The 16,414-nt window shown below is 53.0% G+C and overlaps 1 protein-coding gene across 3 annotated transcripts in view; it reads right to left on the reverse strand.

The window, feature by feature from the left end:
- Positions 1–16,414, reverse strand: part of CSMD2 (CUB and Sushi multiple domains 2) — a 668,701-nt gene that overhangs the window by 296,582 nt on the left and 355,705 nt on the right. For 2 of the 3 annotated variants that reach the window (XM_067725392.1, XM_067725391.1), the window contains exons 11-12: positions 9,374–9,477; positions 6,039–6,151 (exon numbers count right to left, since the gene is read on the reverse strand). The exons of the other annotated variant lie outside the window; for it this stretch is intronic. In XM_067725392.1, coding sequence (XP_067581493.1) covers positions 6,039–6,151; positions 9,374–9,477 — 217 coding nt within the window. The remainder of the gene's footprint in view (positions 1–6,038; positions 6,152–9,373; positions 9,478–16,414) is intronic. 3 annotated transcript variants of the gene reach the window in all.

Below are 16,414 nucleotides of genomic sequence, written 5' to 3' on the forward strand. Positions count from 1 at the left end.
TGGAGGGGGCCTGAGTTTCTAGGTGCCAAAGACTCAGATATTGACAGAGCTGGAGGCCCCTCCCCCACCCTGACCTGGGATTGTGACAAGCATGATGAGAAGTATTTCTGGGAAATAAATCCCTCAACTTTTCCCACCCAGGACCTCAAACTTTTAATGGGTGGTGGGGGGTGGTGGTGATGATACTGCAGTGTCACCTGCCTGCTCTAAGGAAGTTTTTCTCTACCTGAACAGGGGCAGATGGGGTATTGATGCTGATGGGGCCAGGTATGCCTGGGGGTTTCTGCCTTCAAATGCCTCATGCCACCTGTGGAACACATGCATCCCGGCCACCCTCCCATCCCTGAGCCAAGATGTCTGTCCTGCATGGAATTCCCCAGGAGCTGGGCTAAAAGAAGGGCTAGGATGGGGGTGGAGATCATTCTGAAGCTTTGGGCCATGAGTGCAGGTTAGAAGAGCTGCAGGACTAGGGAAGCAGGGGAGGGGGTCAGGCTTTTAAACCGAGTGTGCCATGCCCCACGCTGGAGGCTTCACTGCACGGAATCCTCGCAAGACCCCTGTGAGATGAATGTTTATCAGCCCCTCTTCACAGATGAGAAAACTCAGGCTCAGGGATGTGGAGGGATTGGCTGAAGAACACACACAGAGCCAATGGCAGAACTCGGTTACAAAGTGGGTTTGTCTGACCCCAGAGTCTATGGGGACAGTGAAGAATGTGGGCTCTTGGCACCCGAGTGCCGGGAGGTGGTAAAGCGGGACGAAAGGGGATTGAGAGGATGTAGAGGAAGGGTGCCCGATGGTGCCAGGCACTGGGCTATGCCCTGTAGGACCAGATAGATCAATAAACTGTAATCTGCCTGGAATGGGCTCATAGGAGCCAGCATTTGGCTTGGAATTACCATCATTGAGGGCCTTGGATGCCACACGAATGACAACGCTTTATCCTGAAAGCAGTGAGAAGCTGTCATTAAAGTTCTGTGGTTTTTTTGTTTTTTTTAAGTAGCAGGGAACTGTGCCAGACTTGGATTCTAGGAAGATCACTGAGCTGCAAGAGGCAGATGGGTGGGGCTGGGGGAGGGGCCTGGAGTCAGGGATGCTGGGGATGCTGGGTAGGAGGACTGTGTGGTCATCAGGTGAGAGGCGACGAGGGCCTAGCCACGTCAATGACAGAGGAGCTGGGGTGCCGCAGAGGGAGAACTGGCAGAATCTGGGGACTGAGTCAGAGGTGGGAGAGGGAGGAGGAGGCGGAGATGAGGCTGAGTGATGGTGTGGATGGTGGTGCTGTTCACTGGGATGGGGACATGGGAGCAGGGGGTGTGGGGGTGGAGACGGAGAGCTTGGTTTGGGATGGTGTTAATGCACTGAACGTTTGTGTCTCCCCCAGATTCAGATGTTGAAGTCCTAACCCCCAGTGTGGCTGTATTTGGAGATGGAGCCTCTAAGGAAGCAATAAAGGTTAAACAAAGTCCTAGGGTGGGGCCCCGATCTGATAGGATTAGTGTCCTTATAAGAACAGACAACGCACTCGCACTCTTCTTCTCCCTCCATGTGCACACACCGAGAAAAGGTCACGTGAGGACACAGTGAGAGGACAATCTGCAAGCCAGAAAGACATCTGGCAGCCATCTGAAGCCAGCCCTGACCAGAAACCAAATCAGCCAGAACCTTGATCTTGAACTTCTAACCTTCAGAATCGTGAGAAAATAAATTCCTGTTATTCAGGCGTCCCAGTCTACAGTATTTTGTTATGGCAGCCAGAATAGGCCTAAGACAGATGGGGTGGGCTTGAGATGTCCGAGGGGGAAGCTATGTAAGATGTGTCACAGCTAGACATGCAAGTGGGGAGTAGATCTGAAAGTCACCAGGGTTCAGGCTGAGGTTGAAGTCATGGGAGTAGATGTGATCAACGGTGGAAGGTTCTAGAAAAAGAGGATGAAAGCTGAGAGCCTGAGAAGTGCGTGCGCTGAGGGGGCAGTGGGGAGCCATGCAAGAGCTTAGGGGGAGTAGCTAGGAGGGTGGAGGGGACCTAGAAGGCTGCAGGGAGAGAAGCCCAGAGCAGATGGGAAAGGGCACAGTCATATCGGGGCCTCAGGGAACTCGACCACCCACTTCTTCCACAGAAGAGGGCATCTCGCCATGAAGGTGTGAGACCCATGGGTGTCACCCTCAAACAAAGGTCAAAGGTGGAAGGACAAGAAGGGAAAGGCAGGCCCATCCTGACATTTAACCCTTCCCAGGCTCTTCTTCCCGCTGAACAAAGTGCTAACTCCTTACGAGGCCTTGAGGCCCTTGGTGACCAGGGTCTGTCTTCTGCCACGTCTGCCTTCACACTTTACACAGTGGCCACCATGAAACACCTCCTTTCCCAGCCAGTCTGGGGAGTGAGGGTGAGGCAGGGGCCTAGGACCGGGGCTATCAGAGCAACCACGGGCCACCTGGGGGACAGGCACAGAGCCACGTGGCCCGCAGAGGAGGGCACAGCCCGGAGTGGAGGGCAGTGGTCATCACGGAACTTTCTCAGCTCCCAGGGGACAGCACCTCTGTGCCAGGCACTGTGCCAAGAGCCTTCGTGATCTCATTTCATAACACTGCACAGCAATGCCATATAGTCAGCATTATTACCTCCATTTTATGAGTGGGGAAACTGAGGTTCAGAGAGACCATATAACTTGCCTAAGGTCACACAGCTGGGGCCAAGCTGGGATTCACCAGCTCTGGTCCAATTCCAGAGTCTGTTCTATCTTCACAGAAGCTGCTGCCTCTGTGCACAGAACCCGTGTAGCCCCTGTGGGTTAGTGAGGGGTCTAAACGTCCAGACTCTCTTCTCTCTTCCTATTTTGTCATGGTTCCGAGGAGAAGTCCGGCCCACACCTAGTCTGTGACCGGCAGTCACACAGCGTATGTTTTTAGGCCAAGTCTATGTTGTCTTCTATTGTTGCCACAGTACCTAGCCTCGTTCTGGTCACATAACAGGAGCTTAATCAATACTGGCTGAGTAAAATGGCCAACCTAATCCCAATCTCTAGCAACAAGGAACCCAGGCTCATGACTTATTTGACTGGGCTCATGGCCCACTTGACTGGGGCAAAGCTTCAGCTTCTATAAAGATTTGATAAGGAATTGAAATTCTGTAACTTTGGGAGGCTCCCAGTGTAAGAGAAAATCATGGGCTTTCAAGCTACAGAGACCCAGCGTCGAATCTTGACTTTGCCAGGTCCCACATTTCTGTGTGGCCCTGGGCAGGTCACTTACCCTCTGAGGCTCTGATTCCTCTTCTACAGAAGAGCAGCCATCGTCACATAGCTGTGAGCACTGCATGGGATGAAGCGGTACTATTCAAACTCGTGCTTAGCTACAAATCCCCTCTTAGAAGAAGGTTTACAGGAGGAGATGGAGGCAGGGTCAGAGGCCTCCCTGCTGGGCATCCCCTATCCCACCACCTTGGTGGTCACCGAGGGTAGCCCAGGTCTTTGCGTGACAGTTTGAAAACCCTGAGATGATGAACACGCAGCTTCTGGCACATAACAGGCTCTCAACAAACGATATGTCCCTTTCTTTTCCAATGAAATCACACCAAACAAGCCTAATTCCTCTTCCCCACAGAACAGCCCTTCAAATATTTGGACACAGCTCTCAAGTCTCCCGAGTCCACTTTCCCCCGAATAAACATTCAGGGGGCCGTTAACCTTGCTCACTGGGCTTGACTTTAAGTCCTCTCCTTATCCATCTCAAGCTGAGGTCCCCACGTCTATGCCCAGTTCTCTGATGCCTGATCAGAAGAGAATAAAGCAACACTCACTCCCTGGGATAAATTCTAGTAGCTGATATTTCTGAAACTTCAAACGACTTGATATTTATTCCCACTTCATCTTATCCTGGTAATTGAGCCAATACTCCACTCCATCCAGATCTTTCTGCACGCTGTTTGCTGACTGCTGTACCATCAGCCCTCGCAAGCTCACGTGACTTTTGTCTTATCCAAGCCATGAATAAGATATGGAAAGATTAGGGAATGTGCATGGCACAGAATCATTCCTCCCCACTTCTGGAAACATTCACTGCTGAACATCCGTAGAAGCTCTGAAATGGGGAAACCTTGGAAACCTTTTGAGTCTAAACCCATTCCCATTTCCAGAGTAGTGAGGGCCAGGGCTTGCGCCAGAATCAAGGTCTCCTGATTTCTCGTCTGGGTCTCTTTCCACTGCCTCACAGCTGCGTACATATAACGATGTGCCAGAAGAGCCCATTCACTTAACTACCTATGTACTCACTCACTACTCACCTTGTAATTTGCAACATTTTAATTTTCACATTCTTTATCTAAACTTAATCTTCACAGAAGCCCTGTGCCCGAAGGTATATTATGATGTCCATTTCACAGATGAAGAAACAGAGCCCCAGACAGGCTCCCTGACTCACCATGGAGCTGGAAAGTGACAGAACCAGGATTTGAACTCAGCACGTTGTCACCCAATAGGTGTTCTCTGTCTGCTGTCCTGTCTCACTTAGATGCATGTTTCCTACTCTTCAAACAGTACATCCATCATCCTTACCCCAGTGGGCCTATCATGGTTTGACAGTGTTCCTGCAGGAAATGAGGGCTAGCCTCCCGTTATGAGTTGAATCGTATTCTCCAAGAAGATGTGCTGAATCCTCACCCCTGGTCCCTGTGCATGTGACCTTATTTGGAAATAGGGTCCTTGCAGACGAAAGCAAGTTAAGATGGCGAGCCCTTAATCCAACATGACTGGTGTCCTATGAGAAGAGGAGAGACACACGGGGACGTGTGACCACAGAGGCAGAGATGAGAATGATGCAGCTATAAGCTAAGGATTGCTGGCCACCAGCAGGAGCTAGAAAGAAGCAAGGAAGGAGTCTACCCAGAGTGCCGGAGGGAGCGTGGCCCTCCTGACACCTTGAGTTCAGACTTCTAGCCTCCAGAACTGGGAGAGAATAAACTTCTGTTGTTAAAGCCATCCAGTTTGTGGTGCTTTGCTAGGGCAGCCCTAGGACACTAATACATGTCCTGTGTACCCAGTTTGGTGACAGAATCCAGGTCCTGGTATAGGAAGAGCCTTTGGTCCACTGGGGGTGTGAGTCACACTGAGCAGAGCGAGAGTCCTTTGGACCCTCAATAGTCCCGTGTAGAATGATCACGTCTCCAAATGGGGTGGAGAAGGACGCTTTCTCTCCCCCTCCACTGCCTCCTGTCTCTCTAGTCATTTAAAAGACTTAAAGCTCTGTTTCTCGATAAAGCTTTTCCCGATGCCCCAGAAAGGACGGCTGCCCCTTCTCTGTGCTCCCACTGGTTCTGTTTGCTGCAATTATCTTGCTTTAGTAATAGCTCGTTTGTTTTCTCCTGTCTTACCATGATAGCGCAGGCCCCTTGCAGCGAGGGCCTAGATCCGATGCATCTGTTCCCGCAGTGCTGGTCTAGGGGCGGATACCCAACAGGGCCTTCACAAATGCTCGGGGGATGGTCTCTGCTCCACCTTCTGTGGGGATCTGCACTAGCAGTCATCAGGAGGCTTGGCAGTGCATGGAGGGGTGATGGTAAAGGTATCTCTTGGACCCCAGACTTTGCCGTTCCCTTAATGCCTGTTCCCACCAAGAGATGCAGGTCACCCGCGTCTGTACCCTCCTCAGGTCACCAACGGTGTGTGTCTGTCCCTAGCCCTGTGCACATAGTCACTCATCACTATGACACCCAAACAGGGTAGCTTGGGAAGCTACTGTCTCCAGTCTGAAGATATTATAAAATAAGCAAGGCTCAGAAAGTTTATGGGGCTTTTCAAAGGTCTACATAAGCCAGGTATGAACCCAGGATGGAACTGGTGTGTGTGACTGATCCCAGATAATCCTCAAAACAGCCCAGGAGACCCACTGGACAAAGAAGGAGGCTGGGACTCAGAGAAGTTGAATAACATGCCTAAGGAGAGGAAGCTAGTGCAGGGCGGAGCCGGGATTCGAACCCAGGGCTTGTTGACTCCAAACCAGACCCCAAGCGTCTGACTCATTGGCTCCCCAACAGCAGTTACCTTCGTAAGAAGCCTTGAAGCCCAGGGAGCTGCCACTGCTGTCGGTCTGGAAGAGGAGCCACATTTGATGGTTGGTGCTGACAATGAGGTCTGGGACCGACGTACCTGTCAGGCTGTCAGGAGAGAGAGATTCAGAGGCGTGCACCCCACTGTGGCACCCCAAGAGAATGACGGTGTGACTGATGGCATCTAAAGGAATATCTAGGTGCCAGGCCCACTCGGGCAGGTACTGAGCCCCACAGTGTTTCTGGCACTGAGCCCGGCAGCACGTGCTCACGTGCTGGGATACTCAGGACCACTCCCCTCCGGCCACAGGCAGAGCTTGCATCTCAGCCACGACTCCCCTGCCCAGACTCCAGGGCTTGGAAGAGAGGTCTGTGTCCTCACTTGCACAGGGGAGGGATGGCTGGAGCCAGATCTAATCAAGGGGGTGTCTACACCCCTGCAACCTCCTGTCTTTCGTGTGAACTGTATTGCAGAAAAGACACAGACAGAAACCCATTTCCCCAGTCGGAACCCAGCCAGTCCTTTTAATGAGGCACCTCTTTCCACTCCAGCATGAGAAGTGAGGCTTAAAGCGCAGCCACCACCCTGGGCAACGCTCTTTCTGAAGAAGAGAGTGTAGGCATGGAGAGGATTCTGATTCAACTCACATCTACCAGGCACCTACCCAAGTCAGACCATGTCCCTTTCATGATCTTATTTAATGTCCCCAGTAGCCCAGTGAGGTAGAGGTTGTGTTATCCCCACTGTACAGATGAGAAGACAGAGGTGCAAAATGGGCAGTGGCTTTCCCAAGGTCAGCCTGCTGGAGTGGCAGAGTCAGAGTCCACGGCACAGCCTGGGGCTCCTAGAAGAAACCTGGCTTCCTTTTTCTGCTGGGACCAGACAAACTGTCAGCACAGATGGGGTGTGGGGGGTTGTGAGGGGGTGGTGGGATTAACGGACCCTAATCCCTGCTCTACCCTGGGGTCTCAAAGCTTGAGGAGGGCTGTTGAGTTGGCCGCAGAGAGGGGATCGGTACTCTGTGAGCACCGTGCCGGTGGAGCGGGGAGAGACCACCTGGGATACAGCAGTCTGGTGCGTGTGACATCCCTGGGCTGGGGGCTCTGACATTCTGTAATGAGTAAGGATGGACTCCAGGGTGGTGGTGAGCAAGGGTGAAGACCAAGGCCTCTGCTCTTCCTCTGTGTGACCCACTTATGACAACTAAGGAACCCAAGGATTCTGCATGTGTTTCCCTGAAGTTTTGATATTGATGTTGGCCTAAAGAGATCTGAGGGTGGTGGGAGAGCCCCTGGGCTGCTACAGAACTTGTTGGGATCTCACTCAAACTAGACTGGTCCAGAGACCTGGGTACAAGCCCTGGATCTGCCATTCATTTGCTGTGAGATCTTGAGCAAATGGTCGAGCCTCTCTGAGGTTTTTCACTCCATATAAATGAGGGGTTGAAATGTATGATCCCCCAGAGTCTTTTCAGCTCTGCTGTTCTGCGGTTCTCTCTATGACAGAGCACAATGGGGTCATGGGGGAGACAGAGTGGGATCCTGGCCTCTTGGACACATCGAGCTGATGTACCACACAGGTCAGCATGCCAGGGCAGGTGAGTGATGGGGATGCACAGAGAGGAGGGGAGGGGTTGAGTATGATGGGTAATTCATGTGTCAACCTGATTGGGCCACAAAGTGCCCAGATATCTGACCGAGCATAATTCTGGGTGTTTCTGGATGAGATTAACATTTAAGTTGGAAGACTGAGTAAAACAGATTGCCCTCCCCAATGAAGGTGGACCTCATCCAATCAGTTGAAGAACTGAATAGAACAGAAAGGCTGACTCTCTCCCAAGTAAAAGAGAATTCTTCCTGCCTGCGTGACTTCCAGCTAGGGCAGTGCTTTTTCCCACCCTGAACTTGAACTGAACATCAGCTCTTTCTGGGTCTTGAGCCTGCTGGCCTTCGCTCTAGAACTACATCATCAGCTCTCCTGGGTCCATCCCCAGCTCGCTGACTCAGCCTGCAGATCTTGGGACTTGTCAGTCCCCATTACCACACAAAATGATTCCTTATCATAAATCCCTTTTTTTATATACACATCCTATTGGTTGTTTCTTTGGAGAACCCTGATTAATACAGTGGAGAGTAGGCAGCAGGGAGGATGCCCTTCAGGCTGACATTCCACTCCTTTCTCTTGAGATCCCAAGTCCCAGCCATGTCACCTGACATGGTAGGGAATGTTATTCAACTGCCCTAACAGGATATTCCAGGTAGATGTGAGGAAGGTATGAGAAGCACCCAGAACAGAACAGCTCCTGGACGAGTCAGCTATTACAGAATGGCCCTTTTTTTATTTAGCATTAAGACCAGAGGGTGTTAGTGTGGTTGGGAGGGGGTGTGGCATGGGATGCTGTCCTTGATGGAAATCAAAAGACATGAATTCAAGTGCTGGTTCTGCCACCAACCATCTTTGTACCCTTGGGCCTCAGTTTTCCCACCTGTTAAATGGGTGTAATAGCACCTTCCTCACAGGGCTGCTGTGGGAATTAAATGAGATAACTGATGTGAAAGTTCCCATCACAGTGCCTGGGCACACAGCAGGTGCCCAACATATGTGAAATCTCCCCTCCTTCTTCGCAGGGGAGGTGGATGAGGTCAGGCCTGTCTATCTCTCTAACGCTGGGCCACACGCCCTGAACGGGAGCATTCTTCTGCTTTCGTGTCAGGCTAATCATGATGGGTGAAGGAGGAGCCAAATGGCCCCCAGGAGCTGAGACCCAGTGTGATGGAACCCAGGACAGCCCGACATCATCCTCTCCCGTGACTAGATCATGTCAAACCAGCCCTTCTGGCCTCAGAAAATGTGGTCCCAATTCCCTGAAACTATCCTTTTCCCAGACAGTTATGAGCATGGAGGGAAATGAGCAAAACATTTCCATTGTCTCTGTCTGAAGTTAGACCACCACACGTATACGTGGCCTTGAGGAAAAACTCCTGGGGGAGAAGCAGGGTCTGCACAGACGCAGGCAGTCCAGTGGAATGCTCCAGGCGCACGCAGCAAACCTCTACTCCCCCTGCTCCCTGAGAGGCTGTTCATTCTGTATAATTTCCCTGTGACTTCCTAGCGAGACTCCGGCCCAGTGCTCTGTTTTCCTTGGTAGGAGCAGAGGGAGACGGAAGGATTGTGGCTGAGACAGTGCTGCAGGACACCTTTCCTTGTCACAGCATGGTGGCGAGGGGTAGGGTCAGGGGGACCAAGCAGGACTCGACAAGCCCATCCCCCGTCCCCAGCCAAGGTACCCGAGCTCCTGCCCTGCCCACCACGTGCTCCGCTTCACTCACATGTAGAGAACCGTCTTCTGGTCTCCGTCCTGACCGCCGTCCCCGACCGTCAGGGTGTCGTAACCCCTCTCCAGGTCAAACTCCTCGAAGGCCAGCTTGATCACCTAGGGAGGGAGCAGGGGTTAGGGAGAGGGCAAGGGCTGCCGGGAGAGACTCCCACGGCCTTGAAGACAGCAAGGATCTTCACGTCGCCATGCCCAGAGCGCCCGCGACACCACCCCACACAGCCCTCAATCCAAACTGAGTGTTTCCATGCCACCTTTTTGAGTGTCAACTTTTTCTCTCTGGGGCCATACAGTCTCTGGGGTCCCCTGACGTTTTCCAAAGACGATCATGGTACATCTGGCCAATTCTGGAGGCTGTCATGGCAACACCAGGCACATCTGGCCACCTGTGAGAGGATGAGACTCTTCCTTCATGCTTTAATGCACAGAAATCCTCGCGGAACTGGAGGCAGATTTTCAGGCCACATGTGGACTCTGAGCTATGCGGTCCTCAGGGACCTGCAGACACTTCCCTCCGCCTCTCCTCTGCCTGCTTTTCTCCATCCACTTTGTTTATTTGTCGAATAAATGAACGTTCCAGGAACGGGCTTTCGACAAGATTCTTTTATCTTGTTTTCTCCCTGCCTGCTACAAATACTCACTAAGCACTCACACCACGTGCCAGCCTAGGAGGTAGGGTTTCAATGGTGAGCATGGCACGGTCCCTGCCCTGGGTGAGCGGGGAGACAGAACAGTAAACTGATAACCAGAACCCCAGGTGACAGACGCTAGCCTATGGTGGGGGGAGGCGGGGAGGCTGCTTGTGATTGGCGGGGGGAGGCGGGAAGGCTGCTTGTGATTGGCGGGGGGAGGCGGGGAAGCTGCTTGCGATTGGCGGGGGGAGGAGGGGAGGCTGCTTGTGATTGGCGGGGGGAGGCGGGGAGGCTGCTTGTGATTGGCGGGGGGAGGCGGGGAGGCTGCTTGTGATTGGCGGGGGTTGGGGGTGGGTGGTCTGAGAGTTCTGAAGGTTCTGGAAGACTGTCGGGGTCAGAAGGGGATGACGGGAGAGGCAGGGGTCTAGGGCACAAGGCCCGAGCTGTGGCAGAGATGGAACATTCTGGAGTGGTCAGTGTCTATCAATGCAGGTCCACAAACTGAGCATAGCCGTCAGCTGCCTCATTCTGGGGGACAATGTGGTTGGGCCTTCTGTGCAAGGTGGTGGCTCCAGGAGGTCCAGAACTTGAGACATCTGCCTGCAGCGAGGTCCAAAGGGCCTCATAGCCTCCCCTGCCCCGAAGAGCTGGGCTTTATCCTGAGGGAGGAGCGGCAGGAGAGTTTTAAACAGTGGGTGACGGGGACAGTTAGGTGTTGGAGAAGAACATGGGTCTGGCTGCTCGTGTGGAAACTGACATGGTAGGAGAGAGGCCAGAGCCGGTGGGGCTGATTCGAGGCTTCAGTGGCAGTTAGGTGAGCGATGCAGGAGGGCCACACAGTGGGGACGCAAGAGAGAGACGGCCCTGCAGTCTTTAGGGCTTTGTGACTGGATGGATGTGGGGACTGAGGGAGAGAGGGAGTCTGGGAAGACCTGCAGCTTCCCGGCTTGGGCAGTTGGGTGGTGGGTGACAGTGCCGTTCGTGAAGACAGAACACAGAGTCCCCTCCCCTAACATCTCGTCTGGGCCTCTTTTTGCCTGTTTCGGGCTGGTTTCAATCTGATAAGGATCTTCAGTCTCCCAGTAGGGAGGCTGCAAGTGCTTCTTTGTTTTCTATTCTGCTACTCAAGGAGTAGAGAATTCCCATGGATAGATAGCTTTTCCTAGTGGTGCAGGCTTCCTCTGTCCAAACCAAGCAGCCCAGCAGAGCCTCAGCCCAGGGTGCCTTCAGGTGCCTCGGAAGGAAACTGCTGCTGTACTTGTGGCTGAGCCCCGTACCGCCTGTGCAGTGCCCTCTGCCTGGGCACGGGACTCACGGCGAGAAGCCGTGAGCGTGGACAGACAGGACAGGGAGGACGGGTGCCGTTGGCTAGAAGGAGGCTGGAAGAGGCTTCCTGGAGGAAATGAAGCCCAGGCTGAGTTTGGGAGATGGACTGGGGTCCGATAAATGGAGAAGGAAAGGAAAGTGATCCAGGCAGAGGGAGAAGCAGGTGCTGGGGCAGAGCGGTGGGGTGAGTCAATCTAGAGTCGTATGACTGAGAGGGAAGCAGAGGGTGGTGATGCCAGAGAAGTGGGAGGAGCCAGGTTAGGAAGGGCTGTCTGTCATGCTAAGGATTTAGGCTTTGTCCTAAAGACAAGGGGGAATCATGGAAGAGTTGTAAGTAAGTGTATGGCATGAGACTTTTGTTTTAGGAGCAATAGCATTGAGGGCTGGTGGAAAACAGACCGATGTCTGGGCTGTGCAACAGTGTGGGTGAGGGAGGTTGTGGGCCCTTAGCAGGCAGCAGTTGGGGCCTATTAGAAAACTGGGGATGGAGGAACTGGGGGTACTGACCTTGGAGAAGAGAGACTCAGGGGCAGAGGCAGGAGCAGCGGTAACCCTGGCTGTCTCCAAGGGCAAACGTGGAGATGACAAGGCACTGAGACCCAACTCTGTGACTGTCAGAACTGTCCCACAATGAAAAGGAGTGCATTCAGAGGTAGTGAGCAGCCCATCGCCAGTGGTATGCAAGAAGAGTGAGGAAAGCATTCCTGCTTGGGGCTCTCAGATAGTTTCGACAAAAATAGTAGACCCTACTGATAAAAATCCTTGTTGGCTACATAGACACATATTACAGTGAGCAACCTACAGCGAGTGGGGAAGCCTTAGCCCCTCTGGTTTTCCCGCCGAGCAGGCAAGCTCGCCTCCATGTTCCCTGAAGACCCATCATCACCATCTGCTTAGGCTGGAATCGCCTTCCCATCTCTCACCCTCCCCAGTCCTGCCCTACAGAACGATGTTGCCATTTCCCAGCCCAGTACGCAAGGAGGGGCCCTCGGCACCTGCTCCCCTCTGCCCTCCCACCACAGGACCTGTGTGGTCTCCCCTCACATCGGCCCATTCACAACCCTGGTTTGCACAGTCCCCTCCCCCGCCCGCAGTTTCCCTAGCAACGTCTCTGCATCCTTGAGCTCTTGTCCAAGTGCTCCCTGATTGCCCTTCCTCTCCTCTCCGTGTCAGGACTTACCTGCTGTACTGCGACTGATCTGTTTACCTGGTCTTCCACTACACCATGAACTTCCTGGAGGGCAGGGGCCAGGTCTCATGGCCTCTGAACCACCAGCACCTGTCGGTGTGCCAGGCACACGCCACGGGCTCAGACAATGCTGAATGCGAGAACGCTTTCCAAACGTTTCCTGACTCCTCAGCATGGACTTATCGCCAGGCTCCTGGACCCCTCACAGGAGCTATCATCAAGAACAAAGGTCGGCAGACTATTCCTGTAAAGGGCCAGGTGGTAAATATTTGCCCCTGTGCATCCCATATGATGTCTGTTGCAACGACCCGCCTTTGCTGTTGCAGCATGAATGCAGCCACACATCCATGTAGCCATAATCCATGTACATTGATATGTATACGAATGGGCAGGGCTGTGTTCCAATAAAACTTAGTTTACAAAAACAAACAATGAACTGGATTTGGCCCAAAGGTGGGAGTTTGCCGACCTCTGGTCTAGGAGATTCTTTGAGACACTTAATCCCAGTTTTTGATCTTCTCTTGAGAGATTTTGTCAGTACAAGAGCTGACACCTATAATGTACTCGACTCTGTTCTGAACGCTTTACACATCTCAACTCATGGAAGACAACAGCGACTGTGAATACCTCCATTTTACGAATGGGAAAGCCCAGGCACAGAGACATTAGGCGACTCGCCTAAGATCACACAGCTAAGTGGTAGAACTGGGACTCATCAGGCAGCCAGAGGCCAGGCCCTTACCACTGTGCTCGACTGCCTCACAGCATCCCAGGGAGGTCTCCGGTCCACAAGGTAGGGACCACGACTTATGCTCTCAGTCTTTCCTAAGCTCTTTTTCTGTATCCCAGCAGCTCAGCTAACACTTGCTCATAAAATACTCCAAGGCCAGTTGTGCCTTCTGCAGACCGAGGGGCCTGGCCTCTGCAGGGAGTCAGGGTCCTGCCTGTACATTCTCACCACCGTCACCCCTTCCAGCCAGCCCCCACTCACGAAGCCACCGCCAAAAGACAGAGCACGTGATTACTATGTCTATGATGGGAAAACATTGCTTTGAAGGCCAGAACCAGAGCCATAAAGTGATTCACATCACTGAGTAGAGCACCGTTGACGTGAGCTGCATTTTAGAGTGCCTGACCCTAACATGGGAGCTAATTACACCAGGCAGACAGCACAACATACACAACGTTGAAGCTTTGGGATGGGCCCCCAGGGCCCAGTGTACTGGTGCTTTCATTTATTTTTCGCTCTTCTCTTTGGCCTTTCTTTAAAGACAGGATCCTATAATGATTCATTAACTAACATGCAGGTAAATCAAGCTGGCAAGGTGTCTTTCTAAGGCAGGAGAGTGGCAGCACATGAAACAGGCATGATTAAGAGGCACGTGTGTATACAGCTCAGACGCCCAATTTGCACCCATTAGGTAACTGAATAAACAAACCCTGCACTAGGACATCATTACTGAGCGCCTGCCTTGTGCCAAGCACCGAGCTAGCTGCTTCCCATAAGTTATCTCACTTGTCCTACAATCTACAGCAGAACCTAAATGCCAAGTGCACGGTGCAGACGGTGAGTATTGGAGGATGGCAAAGGAGGGAGAGATGAAAGGCAGCCGCATGGAGGAGGTGGGTGTGCAGGGACCTGCAGGATGGAGGAGGGTGTGGGCTCCGTCCCGGAGATGCTCTGAGCAGTGAACAGGGAAACAAGGAGCCAGGAGGGCAGCCGAGGGGTCAGCGGGGAGGGGAGAGCAGCATGGCTGAGTCTGCATTTTGTCTAGCAGGCCAGAGCAAGCAGTCTGGATTTGAGGGTGAAGATGCGGGGGAAGCTCTAACTCGGCATGGAGGGAGGGCTGGAGGCAGACAGACCTGCCAGGAGGCTGGTCCAGGGCCCAGCAGTGGGACGAGGGCTTAGGGGAGCCTGAGTCTGTGTTCATTGCAGAGAGCGGGTGGGGGAGGGAATCCTGGAGACTGTACCCCTCAGCACACAGCCGCCTTTCCGGAGAATTGTGGGCAATGGGAGTGGGACCCTGGAGGGTGCCCACCCTGGGCCCAGAGGACATTCCTTGCTTCCTGAGCACCGTCCAGGACCAGCCGAAGGACAGGGACCCCAGTCCTGCCAGCCTGTGCCCAAGGTCTCAGCGAGGCTCCAGAGGATGTGGCAGCTCTCAGGCATATTTTGGGAAGCTGGAGTCCCAAGAGATCTAGACTGAGATTGTTCTGTCCAGTGACTGCATTTCTATAACTGCCTCCTAGCTGGGCTCTGGCCTCTGCTGCCCATCCTTCACTCTGTGCCAAAAACCCTGTGCCCCACGACCCCTTAGAGCTGGGGTTGGATAACTATGGTCCTTGGGCCAAATCAGGCCCGTGGCCTATTTTTGTTTGGCCCCTTGAGTTAAGAAGTGTTCTTACTTTTTTTAAAGGGTTAAAAAATACATAAACCACTACAAAGAAGAATGTGCAACAAAAACCTCACATGGTCCTCAAAGCTTAAAATATTTATGGTCTGGCTCTTTACAGAAAGTTTGCTGACCTCTGGCCCAGAGCAATGGTTTTCAAATTGAGTTCCCAGGCACCCCGGGGTTCTACAAAGGCTCTAAGGGGGCACAAACAGAGGTGGGAAAAGAGCCAGAGTGGGCAGAGCCTTGCTCCAACCAAAGCAGTTCCTTTTGATCTAGTTCATGATTGGGACTCTGTGACAGACATAGTGGTTCACTCAATGTTCCTCCCACCATTTATGCATCTTAATAGAAAGCTGGCTTTGTTTGGAGCGTGGCAATATATGTGGCTAACCTCAGAGCTAAGGATAGTGAAGTGACAGGATTCTGGGCAATGAGACATGAGCTGAGGAGCCCTCAGGGCATTTTCCCACTTTTCTCCTTGCTTTCCTGGAATACAAATGTGAGGACAGAGGTGAAGCAGCCTTCTTGTGATCATGAGGACAAGAGCCACAAGCAAAGCATGGCAGAGGTGCTCAAGACACTGAGAAAACTACTAAACCAGCCCTGGAGTCTTCACTTCTGGACCTTTGGGTTATGGAGAAAATAATCAGTGTTTCGTTTAAGCTTCTGTGGAGGAGTTTTCTGCAACTCACAGCCAATCAGAACCTAATGACTATGGGTTCTGAAGAAAGGCTTTCATCACCACAGAAAAGTTTATCAACTCTTGAGCCTCAGGAGAAAGTTCCGCTTCTTGGCATGGAAACCCTAGGCTTTCCATGGCCTGCCCCTGCCCCTTCCCTGTGAGTCAGAGCTCCCTCCACAACCCTCGGCTCCAGGCCTGCTTCCCTATTCCTCCTCAGAGCGCTTCTCTGAGCTCCTGAGGGCTGACCTTGGCTTCCCCCAACCCCTCCCGCCTCAGGATACTAATGCTTTGAACAGCCTATTAGCTCCATGAAAGGAAGGGAACTCCCTTTCCCTGGGCACGGCCTGCATGGTGACTCCTGCCTGGGTCTTGCTGAGGGCCCAGGGCAGGGCTGGAGAACTGGCTCCTGGGGTGGGGTGGAGGGGAGTCTGGTGGAAGGGCTGCTCTGAACCCTCAGGAGTTCAAGCAGAGAGGCCTCCAGCACCTTTTTGTTTGTTTGTTTGTTTGTTTGTTTTGTTTTACGCGGGCCTTTCATTGTTGTGGTCTCTCCCGTTGCGGAGCACAGGCTCCGGACGCGCAGGCTCAGTGGCCATGGCTCACGGGCCCAGCCGCTCCGCGGCATGTGGGATCTTCCCGGACCGGGGCACGAACCCGTGTCCCCTGCATCGGCAGGTGGACTCTCAACCACTGCGCCACCAGGGAAGCCCCAGCCCCTTTAAGGAAGGTTTTCGAGGAGGTTGGGAAAGAAAGCCCAGGGGCAGAGACTGAGAACTTTCAGAGGTTCTGGAACCTTGGTCACTACCTCAGGTTT

Source organism: Pseudorca crassidens, chromosome 2 (genome assembly GCF_039906515.1).
Source record: "Pseudorca crassidens isolate mPseCra1 chromosome 2, mPseCra1.hap1, whole genome shotgun sequence".
In the NCBI taxonomy this organism is placed as follows: domain Eukaryota; kingdom Metazoa; phylum Chordata; class Mammalia; order Artiodactyla; family Delphinidae; genus Pseudorca; species Pseudorca crassidens.